Raw genomic sequence first — 13,910 nt, forward strand, 5'->3', positions numbered from 1 at the left:
TTTAAAATCTCATGTTCAATTAATGTAAAAATTGAAAATTCCTTGGATACTTTTAAAATACTTTAAAATATTTCGAAACCTTCAACATTTTTTGAAAGACCTTAACATCTTTTAAAGATTTCTAAAGTACTTTGACATTTTTTCAAATAACCCTGCTAAAGTTTTTTAAATTCTTTGAAATTCCTTTAAATTATAAAAATAAACTGAAAAAGTCCTTTACACCTTTTGAAACATCCACAAATATTTAAAATCCTTGCAAATCTTTTGAAAACTCTTGAAATTTTTAAAAGCTTCAGATTGAAATTTAGAAAACAGAAAATTTTCAAAACGTTAAATATTGAAATGTTTGTAGATTAGAGTTTTGAAAATGAAATCAATAGAAATTCTAAATTTTATTTTCAAAAATTTTCAACTACGTCTTATGAATAATTTTCTCCTCGATGGGATTTAAGTCTTCAAAATTTGAATTGTAAACTCACGCTGAAAGACCTTTCGTTAAAATTAATGAAATAAATGAATTAGATTTTAGTATAATATCGTTCCAAAATAGGGAAAACCTAGGTTTTATTATATTTATTCGTAAATCAGTACCGAAGTTTAAAATTATCATACGAGTATTTAAAACACAAAGACGACAAAGTAGTATTCTAGATACGAAATATTATCAATCTCCATTTCAAGAATTAACACTATCAAAAACTGATATTCTATTTAGTGAGTTTTCGAAAAATAATTTGAATAAAAAGAATAGTGAATATCATAATGTCGAAAAAAGTCTTTTAGAAATTGATATTGTCAATACGAAGTTGACCGAAATCTGGGACGCATAGCAAACTATGAAATCATTATTCTTCATTTTTCATATAATTTCGTTTGAGAATGCTCCTCGATTGTTTCCGCCATTTTCCGATCGAGCCAAAAGGTTATGATTCACTATATTTAAAATAAAAGTTAACGCTTTCAATTTTAAGTTCATTCATTTAATATTATATTTAAAACATTAGGAATTCTTTATCATGAAATTTATACACTAAGGTAATAAGATTTAATTCAACAAGTACAATTTATAAAATATTACATCTAAATACACTCAAGTTTATTGTACTGAGTTACTGAGATATCAAATTAGAGAATGTTTTTCATACAAGAATATTATCAGTTACGTTAAAAAATGCATTTTATAAAAAATCAATTTAATCATTCAAATCATAATGCCCTGAGTTTTCAAGCGACGCCGCTTAGCCGAGATTTTTATCAAATATTCCATAATGTACATTGAAAAACGGGATTACTGGTAACAAGTGAATTTTACTTGGATGAAGTAAGTGAAAGTCCTGTTTATTTTCAAAGAAAAATTTATTTCAGACAAATAAATACGATCTGTTGGTCAAAGAAAAATATTTCTTTGAATGAAAGAAATATGACTTGAAGACAAAAAATATACATTTTACATCGAATGAATGACTCGTTGTTCCAAATGAATGTACCATGATTAGAAATGAATATTTTTTTGAGATAAGGAAATATGAATTGAAGGAAAGAAATACATTTTAAGGTCAAGCAAATACTTTATAGGCTCAAAAAACTATCTCTCCACAGCAAATTTCTGAATATTTGAGGCACAAGAATATATCTCTGATATATTGTAATTACCATTGTTATTAACATACATATTTAATTTAAACACAAATCACATAATTTAAAATCTTGATGAACCTGAAACAGAAAAATCCATCCAGTGTAAAGTCCACAGCCTTGACCACAACGCTAACGTAACATGGAAATTTTAAGGCGCAAAACCGTATTTAAACCTCACCATAAATGCCATAGAAATATTTCTTCAAATCAAAAACATGGATATTTAATTTAACAATATATTTCTTTAATCCAAAGAAGTATTTAATTGAAACAAATGACGCAAAATTATTAAATTTTTGATTTAATTAATTTACGTAAACAAAATACCTTTTTTATATAAATAAATGATCCATTTGCTGTAAATGCATGAACCCCTTGTGACAAAAAAGTATATACTGTAATTTAATTAATATTAATAAACCTAAATTCTTGATTCAAGTATGGAAAAATTATTCATTCAAATGTGTCTCGAATCAGTTCAAAAAATTGAACTTTTTGAATCAAATATATATTTTTTTGAACGAAAAATCACATTTCAACGAATCTAGACCTTTTAAATTAAGGAAATTATTTTCTTGAATGTAAGAAATATGTATTTCAAGCAAGAAAATATAGCCAAAGAATTCATTTTTGTAGATCAAGAAAAGATATATGCCTGATTTAAATGAAAATTTCTTCTGTTAAAGAATATTTTCTTGATGCTAAGAAATTGTATTCAAGTAAATAAATTTACTCGGTGCCAAGAATGATTTTTTCAGTGTAAGTTAGCCGTGGGGTTTAGTTGTTAGGAAATGCGTTAGTGCTTTAGGTAAGTTAGGTTCGAATCTCGCCGCAGCCGTTCCAATTTTTCATAGCGATTAAGCGTGCGATTATGTATGTAGTGAATAAATTAAGTATATAATAATAAAAATAACCATCGTACGCGTGTTTATGTATTTAGTTGTATTTAATTTGTGTATTTAGTTCCTCCCTCTGAAGGCCAAATCTTTTAGTGGAGTGAGTTATTTTTCATATAGTCGTTTGAGATTCTCATATGCTTTTCATGTCAACTTCAAACGACGTTTTCACTCTTTCAAATAAATGTATGACCGCCATTTTTTTATTTCCCAACTTATTATCACACGAAACGCCACATCGAGTTGAAAATTTGGGATACTGAACAAGAGGCACTAAGGGCAGTGGGTCTGTTCCTAAATTTGTATAATTATGAAAAAAGTTTTTTGTTGCAAATAATTTCTTTTGTTTTTTTTTTCATAATTATTTAAATTTAGGACCAGACCCACCTTTCTTAGTGCTTCTTATATATAATACCAAATTTTCAACTCAATGTCACGCTTCGCGTGAAAATAAGTTGGGAAATAAAAAAAGTGAGGGTAATGTATTAATCTGGTTACGTAACCCACTCGTCACATGGCCTTTATGCAATAATTATATACAAAAATGGTTTCAGAACTAGCTAAACTTTAACTCGAGTAATTTCTATTGAGACATTAATTTAATAGTTTAACCAACCTACACACATTGAAATATTTAAAATTTTGAAATGCGTCTTTTTTTTAAATTTCAGTCTGAAATAATTTCATTTAGAGATTGCCCAATTGCAAAGCGTACATGCAAATTTTAAACGCTCTCAATTTATTTATGATTAGTACTTTTTTCTAAATAAGAATTAAAAAAATGTTCAGAAGGGTTATTTTTAAAAATTCCGAAATACTTTTAAAATCTTTTTAAAAAGTTCTAGGTGTTTTAAAAGATTTTGAAGGATTTGAAAAATTGGAGAGAATTTTAAAAGATTCCAAGGAATTTTCAATTGATTATAGTAATTTAATATGAGATTTTAAAAGATTAAAAATATTCCAGTGAATTTTTAAAATTTCAAGGTATTTTCAAGATCTATAAAAAATTTGAAGAAATTTCAAAAAAATTTTCACATTACAAATATTGGAGGAGGTTTCAAAAGATATCAAGGAATTGTCAATTTATTTTTAGAATTTACAGAAATTTCAAAAAATTAATAAAACTGTAAAAAGGTTATTTGAAAAAACTCCAAAGTACTTAGGAAATCTTAAAATAAAGTTCTAGGTATTACAAAAGATTTTGAAGGATTTGAAAAATTTGAGAGAATTTTCGAAGATTCCAAGCAATTTTCAATTGATTACAATAATTTAATATGAGATTTTAAAGGATTTGAAATATTTCAGAGTATTTTTTAAATTTCAAGATATTTTCAAGAGTTTTAAAAAATTTCAAGAGACTTTAAAAGATATTTAAGGATTTTAAATATTTTAGGAGGTTTTAAACAATGTCAAGGAATTTCCAATTTATTTTCATAACTTAAAGGAATTTCGAAGAATTAAAAAAAATTTTAAAAGGTCATTTTTAAAATCACCAAAGTACTTTAGAAATCTAAAAATATGGTTCTAGGTATTTCAAAAGATTTTGAAGGATTTGAAAAACTGGAGCGAATTTTAAAAGATTCCAAAGAATTTTCAAATGATTACAATAATTTAATATGACATTTTAAAGGATTTGAAATAGTTCAGGGTATTTTTTAAATTTCAAGAAATTTCAAAAGATTTTTAAGGATTTGAGAAATTTTAGGACGTTTTAAAAGATGTCAAGGAATTTCCAATTTATTTTCATAACTTTAAGGTATTTCAAAGAATTAAAAGTCTTTTAAAAGGGTCATTTTTAAAAACACCACAGGACTTTAGAAATCTAAAAAAAAGATTCTAGGTATTTCAAAAGATTTTGGAGGATCTAAAAACATGGAGAGAATTTTAAAAGATTTAAAAGAATTATCAATTGATTTCAATGATTTAATATACGATTTTAAAGGATTTGACATATTTCAGGTTATTTTAAAAATTTGAAGATATTTTCAAGAGCTTTAAAATGTGTCAAGAAATATCAAATATTTTTAAGGATTCTAAATATTTTTGAATGATTTAAAAGGTGTCAAGGAATTTTCAATTTCTTTTTATAACTTAAAGGAATTTCAAAGAATTAAAAAAAATTGTAAAGTGTCATTTTTAAAAACTCTAAAGTACTTTATAAATCTCTAAAAAAAAATTTGTAGTTATTTCAAAAGATTTTGAAGGATTTTAAATATTGAAGGAAGTTTTAAAAGATGTCTAGGAATTTTCAATTTATTTTTATAACTGAAAGGAATTTGAAAGAATTGAAAGCATTTTGAAAACATTTTAAAAACTCCAAAGTACTTAGGAAATCTTAAAAAAGTTCTAGGTATTTCAAAAGATTTTGAAGGATTTGAAAAATTTGAGAGAATTTTCATAGATTCCAAGCAATTTTCAATTGATTACAGAAATTTAATATGAGATTTTGAAGCATTTGTAATATTTCAGGGTATTTTTAAAATTTCAAGATATTTTCAAGAGCTGAAAAAATGTCAAGAAATTTCAAAAGATTTTTAAGGATTTTATATGTTTTAGGACGTTTTAAAAGATGTCAAGGAATTTTCAATTTATTTTTATAATTTACTGGAATTTCAAATAATTAAACAAATTTTAGGAAGTTTATTTTTAAAAATTCCAAAGTACTTTAGAAATCTTAAAAAAAAGTTCTAGGTGCTTCAAAAGATTTTGAAGGATTTAAAAAGTTTGGGAGAATTTTAAAAGGTTCCAAAGAATTTTCAATCAATTACAATAATTTAATATGAGATTTTAAAGGATTTGAAATAATTCAGGGTATTTTTAAAATTTCAAGATATTTTCCAGAGCTTTAAAGAATATCAAGAAATTTCAATAAATTCTTAAAGATTTAAAAAATTTTAGGACTTTTTAAAAGATGTCAAAGAATTTCCAATTTATATTCATAACTTAAAGGTTTTTCAAAGAATTAAAAAATGTTTAAAAGGGTTATTTTCAAAAACACCAAAATACTTTAGAAATCTTTAAAAAAAGTTCTAGGTATTTCAAAAGATTCTGAAGGATTTGAAATATTTTAGGACGTTTTAAAAGATTTCAAGGAATTTCCAATGTATTTTCATAACTCAAAGGTATTTCAAAGAATTGAAAATTTTTAGAAGGGACATTTTTAAAAACGCCAAAGTACTTTAGAAATCTTAAAAAAAAGTTCTAGGTATTTCAAAAGATTTTGAAAGATTTGAATAATTCGAGAGAATTTTAAAAGATTGCAAAGAATTTTCAATTGATTAGAATAATTTAATATGAGATTTTGAAGGATTTGAAATATTTCAGGGTATTCGTAAAGTTACAAGATATTTTCAAGAGCTTTAAAAATTGTCAAAAAGTTTCAAAAGATTTTTAAGGATTTTAAATATTTGAAGATGTTTTAAAAGATGTCAAGGAATTTTCAATTTAATTTCATAACTTAAAGGAATTTTAAGCAAATAAAAAAATTTTGGAAGGGCCATTTGCAAAAACTCCAAAGTATTTTGGAAATATTAAAAAATAGTTCTAGGTATTTCAAAAAATTTTAAAGGATTTGGAAAATTGGAGTGCATTTTTAAAGATTCCAAAGAATTTTCAATTGATTTCAACAATTTAATTTGTATATTTGTATACTTAAACTCTCCCATTTACGGGTTTGAGGGTCTCCACTTCCTGTACATAAAATTTACATACCATACTTAATCTAAGTTATCCGCTACTTATCTGCTAATGTTTCGCCTTACTTAAAAATAAAATTAAATAATAACAACAAAAAATAAAACTAATAGTTCTAGTAATAAGCGATCTTCCAGGGCTTCCGTTTCCTTTTACCATAAATACGAACATTTTCCACGATTTTAAATTTAACTTTGGTTTTTAAATTCCTTTTTTAGACTCCACCGTTTGGCTGTGCCCTATTCCCTTAATTTCCCTTATTTCTTCGAATTTCTTCATCCACATCACGCCCTGTCCATTACCATCCAAAATCCACCTTATACACTCATCAACACTCAACTGCCCATCTTCCTCTCCTGTGCATCTCTCTAAAACATGTGCCCACGACTTCAATTCGTATCCACATACTTTACATAGATTCTTCTCTTCATCCATCCAATATCTACAAGCACTCACTCCTTCTCCCATTCTGAACCGTATAACCCTACTCCATTTGTCTTCCTTTTTTATTTTTTGCAGATATTCTGGTTTGTCTCTCTTCTCCTTGTTTAACTAATAGCTCTAACTCTATATCCTGCAACTCCATAACCCCTTCTCGAATATTACACACCCTTCTCATTTTTTTCCTTTCTTCCTTTCATTTTGAATTTCCCAAATCACCTCTCGCTTCGTTGTTCCGAATTTCGTCGAAACATACTTGTGCAATTCTACTTTCCTCTCCCATTTTTAGCTTCTCTTCAAACATCCATGCCCTCTTAATTGGTCAAGTAACTATATTTCCTCTTCCTTACTCTACTCTTAACATGTATCCTGGTCAAGTCCAGCTAACCCCCATTATCCACCTCAAAAATCGCTCATGCATGCTCTCTACTTTACTATGTTCCTTCTATCCACAAATCTCCACTCTATAACACAACACCGCCCATACCAACGCATCAAAAAACCAGACCCTCATTTTCCAATCGTCCTTAAAGCTTCTCTTCTCTATGCCCCATACTTGGCCCATTACTTTACTCGCAAATTCAATTCTTTTCTTCACCTGCAGCTCGTTTCCCCCTCCTGTCTTAAAACAAAAACCTAAGAAACAGAATTTCTCCACCCTTTCCACTGTTTGTCCGTTCATCTTCCAAACGTAATCTATTATGGTGTTTCTCTTTCTGAAACACATCACCTTGGTCTTCTCTATGTTCACCGTCAGATCCTTTGCTCTAAAATTCTCTTCAAAAATTCTCATCATCAGATTCATCCCCTTCTCGTTGTCTGCTAACAAAACTATGTCATCCGCATAAGCTAGTGAGTATATTTTGCTGTTACCCAATATCGTCCCCCCTTTTCCTTCCCTCTTTAGCTTCTCCTCTAGATCTGCTAACAGCATATTAAACAGTAGCGGACTCAAAGGGCACCATTGCCTTAGACCTCTATCTATCCAGAATACCTCTCCTTTTTCCTTTTCTATCTTCACCCTAATCCTGGTGTTAGTAAAAATTTCCTTTATCCTTTACACTAGCCTTTCTTCTATTCCCCTCTCTTCCATTGCCTGCCATAAAGCTTTTATGTTTACCGAATCAAATGCTGCTTTAAAGTCCACGAATAATGCGATTAGTTTCCTCTCTTTTTCCCTAGATTTCTGTTAACCAAGTAGTTCAGTACTTAAATGTTGTCAATGGTTCCCATCCCTTTTCTGAAACCCGTCTGATTGTGTGGAATACTTTCTCTTTCCTCTATCTGGCTCTCTAACCTGTTTCTTACAATTTTTGTATATATTTTGTAGCCAACTGGCATGAGAGTGATCCCTCTGTACTCTTCTACCTTCTTCCCCCCCCCCCCTTTCTTGACAAGTGGCACCACCAGCCCTGTCAACGACTCTTCTGGCCACCCTTCTCCATTCCATACTTTGTTGCAGATCTCCCAAAGTCCTTCCCTTACCCCTTCTTCTCCATACTTCAACGCTTCGTTCTCAATACCATCCTCTCCTGTAGCCTTGTTCCTTTTTAATCTATTTACTGCCGCATCCACTTCTTCTCTCGTTATTCTATTCCCTACCTCCCTTTCTCCTAGTACTTACTTTTTATTTTCCCCTATTATCCTATTTTGTTCTCCCCCTAACAGCCCCTTGAAATAGTCTGTCCACTCACTCAACTCTATTTCTTCGTTCACGCCCTTCTTTCCTCCTCTTTCCTTATTTGTCACATCCCAATCCCAACCCTCTCTGATCGCTTTTTCTATTTCTTCCTTGTACTTTTCCTTATCCCTTTGCTTTTTCCTTTCTAGCAACCTCTCATGTTCCCGTTTTCTCCTATTGTACTCCCCCTTCTCCATTCCCCCTGTCCTCCGTTTTCTTACACACTTTTTCATTCTCTCTTTACTCTCCTTACATTCCTCAACCCACCAGCCTCTTTTTTCCCCTTCTCTGTTTGTTTTTATACCTAGCTCATCCCTCACCTTTTCAATCGACCCTTTCCATCTTTCCATTAACGAGTCTACTCCCTCCTCTTCTATCAACCTAATCTTCTCCTTTTCCATATTTTCTTTAACCTCTTTCAGTTTATCTACCTCCCAGGTTCCCATTTTCTTGTTCCTTCCTCTCCCTCTTTCCTTTCTCGAACTGCCTCGCTTCATGTCACCACTTTTAATTAAGCTATTACCGGAAATGCTCGGGCCCAATCTGATTACCTACTTCCAGGAAACTTATCAAATTCCTTATTCTTTCTTCCGCCAGAATGTGGTTTATCACTGTCTCTCCCTTCCCTACAAATGATTTCTCCTTCCTGATCTCCTTTCATATTAGCATTACAAATAGACCATCCTGTTTCTCCTATTATGTCTAGTAACCTCCTCCCCTCCCTGTCTATCTCCCTATGGCTGGAACTCCTTACCCATGCTTCTTTTTCTCTATCCCAAATCTCTCTCCCTTGTTTGTCAGTCAATGCATTCAAATGACCTCCTATCAAAACTAACTCTTTTTTCTTTTCCTCCATCCACTTCCTAATTACTCTCCAACCTTCCTCTTCCCCTCTTCTTCTATATACACAAACCACCGCTATTCTGATTTTTCCAACTATAATCCTTCTTACCATTGTACCATTTTTATCTTCCCTTTCCCCCTCTTTTCCCTCTTTTACTGCTAATTCTTTTCTCACACCTGAGACCATTCCGCCCATACCTCTCCCTTTAATGTGTTCTTCTTTTGCTTCTTGCAACGTCCAAACAGAACCTTTCCGCAACATTCTTTTCATACCCTTCCAGTCTTTCTCATCCGCCCATATTTCACTCATCATTATTACATCCCATTTTGTCACTTCCCCCGAAAACCCCTTGTCCTTATTTTTTAATGCTGAGAAATTCCAAAAAGCCACCTTCACAAGACCATTTTCTCTTTCTGGCTTCCTTTTTACCCCTTTTTTATAATTTGTAAACCCCGACTCATTTCCTTCCTTCGTATTTACCTGTTCTTTATCCTTCTCTTTTCCTTGCGTTGTTTGCCAAGTTCTCAACTCTTCTATTTCTTCGTCCCAGATCCTCATCACTCCGTTTACCCAAATTCTATCCCTCCCTATTTTTACTTTGTTACCTTTCCTTCTTTCTGCCCATGCCCTCTGCTCAATCAACCATTTTCTTCTCCTTTCCTGCCATATCAGATCTTCTTCAATTCTCTCTGATTTTCCCTTTAGCAACTTCTTTTCCCCCATAACTTCAAACTTCTCTTCCTCATACCCTAATGTCATTAGAAACATGCCTTCCCTCCCTTCCCTCATTTTTCCTACCCTCTTCACCCCTTCTACTCTAATTTTTGTTCCTATATCTTTCATCAACTTCTTAACCTCTTCCTCTCCCGTTTCACTATTTACTTTCAGCCCTTTGACCATAACGTTCTTTTTCCTCTTTGCTCATTGCTCCCCTTTTATTTGTTTTTCGATCTGTGACAATCTATTACGCAGTCTCTCATTTTCTACTCGCACGCCTACTCTAACTTCTGATATACCTGACCCGTTGTTAACTCAACCCTTTTTTTCTCAACGCTCACTTCTATCTTACTCACTCTCTCTCTTCTATTAACCTCAACTCTTTTTTCCTAGTTTCATCAAATTCTTTTTGCTGATTCTCTAAGCTTTCCATTTTTTCCAGACTTCCTTTTTTTCGCCTTTCCAAAATTCTTCCCACTCATCCCATTTCTTTCGTATTTTTTGTACCTCCTCCTTTAGCTCCCCCCTTGCCTCTTCGTAACATCCAGCATCCCACATGTCTCATCTCTAAAGTCTGTGAACATTGCTTGAATCTTTGTCAGCAAGTTCCCTCCCCTTTCTCTCTTTCCGGCATTTTTTAGTCCTTTTTTTGAGCTTTTACCTTCCTCCAACTCCTCGCCCTCTTCCCTTTTCCTTTTTTTCTCTGCCGATTTTTCCCCTCCACTAATCATTCTCGGGCTGCTTGTTGCAACCACCCGTTTTCGCCAGCTGTCAAGCATTCGTATCGCACCTATGCTACGAACGCGCTGTTCCGCTCTGTTGAGCTTTTCCAAATTCGTTGATCTACCTCTCCTGTTACCCCTCCCTAGGCCTGCTGCTGTTGACGCGGTTCCCTCACTTCTAACCTGCGTCTTGTACCGCTCGCCGTCAATGTTTTCGCAGCTTGCCTCGATACCCGCCTTATCCCTACTCCTTTCCACAGCCCGTAACACCCCACTCGACCCGATATTCTCATTTTCTTCGTTAACCTGTTTCAACCAAACCCTTCACTCTCACTCAAGCTAAACCAACAACCTTCCTCACTCACCAAAAATTCACCACTCTCAATTCAAAAAATTTCAAAAGATTTTAAGCATTTTAAATATTGGAGGATGTTTTAAAGGATTTCAAGGAATTTTCAATTAATTTTTATAACTTAAAGGTATTTCAAAGCATTAAAAAAATTAAAAAGATCATTTTTAAAAACTCCAAAGTACTTTAGAAATCGTTGAAGAAAAGTTCTAGGTATTTGAAAAGATTTTGAAAGATTTTTAATATTTTAGGACGTTTTAAAAGATGTGAAGGAATTTTCAATTTAATTTCATAACTTAATGGAATTTTAAGGAATTTAAAATTTTTTAGAAGGGGCATTTTTAAAAACTCCAAAGTATTTTGAAAATCTTTAAAAAAAAAGTTCTAGGTATTTCAAAAGATTTTGAAGGATTTGAAAAATTGGAGTGATTTTTAAAATATTTCAAAGAATTTTCAATTCATTACAGTAACTTAATATGAAATTTTGAAGGATTTGAAATACTTCAGGGTATTTTTAAAGTTGTAAGATATTTTCAAGAGCTTTAAAAAATGTCAAAAAATTTCAAAATATTTTTAAGGAGTTTAAATGTTTTAGGACGTTCTAAAAGATGTTAAGGAATTTCCGATTTATTTTCATAACTTAAAGGTATTTCAAAGAATGAAAAAACTTTTAAAAGGGTCATTTTTAAAAACACCAAATTACTTTAGAAATCCTAAGAAAAAATTATAGGTCTTTCAAAATATTTGGAAGGATTTGAAAAATTTGAGAGAATTTTCAAAGATTTCAAGCAATTTTCAATGGATTACAGAAATTTGATATGAGATTTTGAAGGATTTAAAATATTTTAGGGTATTTTTAAAATTTCAAGATATTTTCAAGAGCTTTAAAAAATTTCAAAAGATTTTTAAGGAGTTTACATGTTATAGGGCATTTTAAAAGATATCAAGGAATTTCAAATATTTTTAAGGATTTTAAATATTTGAGGAAGATTTAAAAGATGTCAAGGAATTTTCAATTTCTTTTTATAACTTAAAGGAGTTTCAAAGAATTAAAAAAATTCAAAAGTGTCATTTTTAAAAACTCCAAAGTACTTTATAAATCTTTTAGAAAAAGTTATAGGTATTTGAAAAGATTGTGAAGGATTTTAAAGATTTTAGGACGTTTTAAAAGATGTCAAGGAATTTTCAATTTCTTTTTATAACTTAAATGAATTTTAAAGAATTAAAAAATTTTTAAAGAATCATTTTTAAAAACTCCAAAGTACTTTAGAAATCTTTAAAAAAAGTTCTAGGTATTTGAAAAGATTTTGAAGGATTTTAAATTTTTTAGGACGTTTCAAAGGATGTCAAGAAATTTCCAATTTGTTTTCATAACTTAAAGGTATTTCAAAGAATTGAAAAATTTTTAAAGTGTCATTTGTAAAAACACCAAAGTAGTTTAGAAATCTTTAAAAAGATTTGTAGGTATTTCAAAAGATTATGAAGGATTTGAAAAATTGGAGCGAATTTTAAAAGATTCAAAAGAATTTGCAATTGACTACAATAATTTAATATGAGATTTTGACGGTTTTGAAATAATTCAGGGTATTTTTAAAATTTCAAGATATTTTCAAGAGTTTTAAAAATTTTAAAGAGACTTTAAAAGATTATTAAGGATTTTAAATATTTTAGGACGTTTTAAAAGATGTTAAGGAATTTATAATTTATTTTCGTAACTTAAAGGTATTTCAAAGAATTAAAAATATTTTTAAAGCGTCATTTTAAAAAACACCAAAGTACTTTAGAAATCTTTAAAAAAAGTTCTAGTTATTTCAAAATGTAACACTAATTTCGGGTTGCGTTAGATTTATTCTCTTTTTTTTAATAAAACATTCAAAAAATAAAATCAATTGACTTCACATCGCTGCTCAAACTCTTCAAATATTACATTCGATGGTTAGAGATGTAGAAGGTGCAATGCAAACGAGGCTAGAGTTATAATAATTATTATAATTTAAATAATTTCATTATGTTTCAGTACATATATTTAAATTATGATGCGAATCCTTAAAATGAACTTAGAGTGAAAACACGAATTAAAATGGCTGAGCGATAGATCATTGGTGGTTTCTAATCAAGAAACGGTAATTATAACCAGTCATTCATTCTATAAAATTCGATACACCTGACGCATACTTTATACATAGAAGACCAACATGTAAAATTAATTAAAGTACAAGAGAAACAATTAAATGTAAATAAAATTTTAAAAGCGCTTGAAAGTCTATAATAAAAAAATACTCATCAATAGCTCGTTGACTTCTTAAAATGGCTGGTGACGAGACTGTCGCCAAATCCAGATTTAGGCTAATTCCATCAATTTTCATTTAGATTGAAAATAATTAGATCGGAGTTCCGGCTATATAAATTTTCCATGGTGTAATTTTCGCGAAGAATCACGGTTTTACAATTGACACAAAAAACTAGGATTTTTACACTTCCACGTATTTACAAATGAATGGTTACCTGCTCAGATGCAGAATCGAAGCTCTAAACAAACGCCGCAAGTAATGGATTTTACCACAAAACAAACAGAATTACTTTAAACTTTACAAGTGAAATTGCTATTTAATAGCGTCTCTCAAATAGAAATGACGGATTCTCGTCTTGCGCTTACAGCTCTCCCTACTCAAATCGTGAAAAATTTCATTAACCAATCAGACGACCTATTATTACCGCTGGCCCATACAGATTTATATCATTAACGAAATATTCACTAATCTCCGTTCGTAGCAGTTTCACATTTTATTTATAAGTGTCACGAACCAAAGATTTTGCGCGAGTATTTATGTCATTTTTTCCTTACAATATCCCCCTTGATTGGGACATAATATTTGCATTAGGTTACAATCACAACATAAAAAATAATAAAATAAAGCATTCTATCCTT

At 30.4% G+C, this 13,910-nt stretch overlaps 1 protein-coding gene across 1 annotated transcript in view; it reads right to left on the reverse strand.

Moving 5' to 3' along the window:
* LOC117182583 (eukaryotic translation initiation factor 5B-like) overlaps window positions 1–10,093 on the reverse strand; it is a 60,951-nt gene extending 50,858 nt beyond the window's left edge. Inside the window, exons 1-2 of the mRNA XM_033375672.1 lie at window positions 9,302–10,093; window positions 8,363–8,900 (exon numbers count right to left, since the gene is read on the reverse strand). Of these exons, the coding sequence (XP_033231563.1) occupies window positions 8,363–8,900; window positions 9,302–10,093 (1,330 nt within the window). The remainder of the gene's footprint in view (window positions 1–8,362; window positions 8,901–9,301) is intronic.
* Window positions 10,094–13,910: the final 3,817 nt, after the last annotated feature.

The sequence above is a fragment of the Belonocnema kinseyi genome, chromosome 2, assembly GCF_010883055.1.
Source record: "Belonocnema kinseyi isolate 2016_QV_RU_SX_M_011 chromosome 2, B_treatae_v1, whole genome shotgun sequence".
Classification (NCBI taxonomy): domain Eukaryota; kingdom Metazoa; phylum Arthropoda; class Insecta; order Hymenoptera; family Cynipidae; genus Belonocnema; species Belonocnema kinseyi.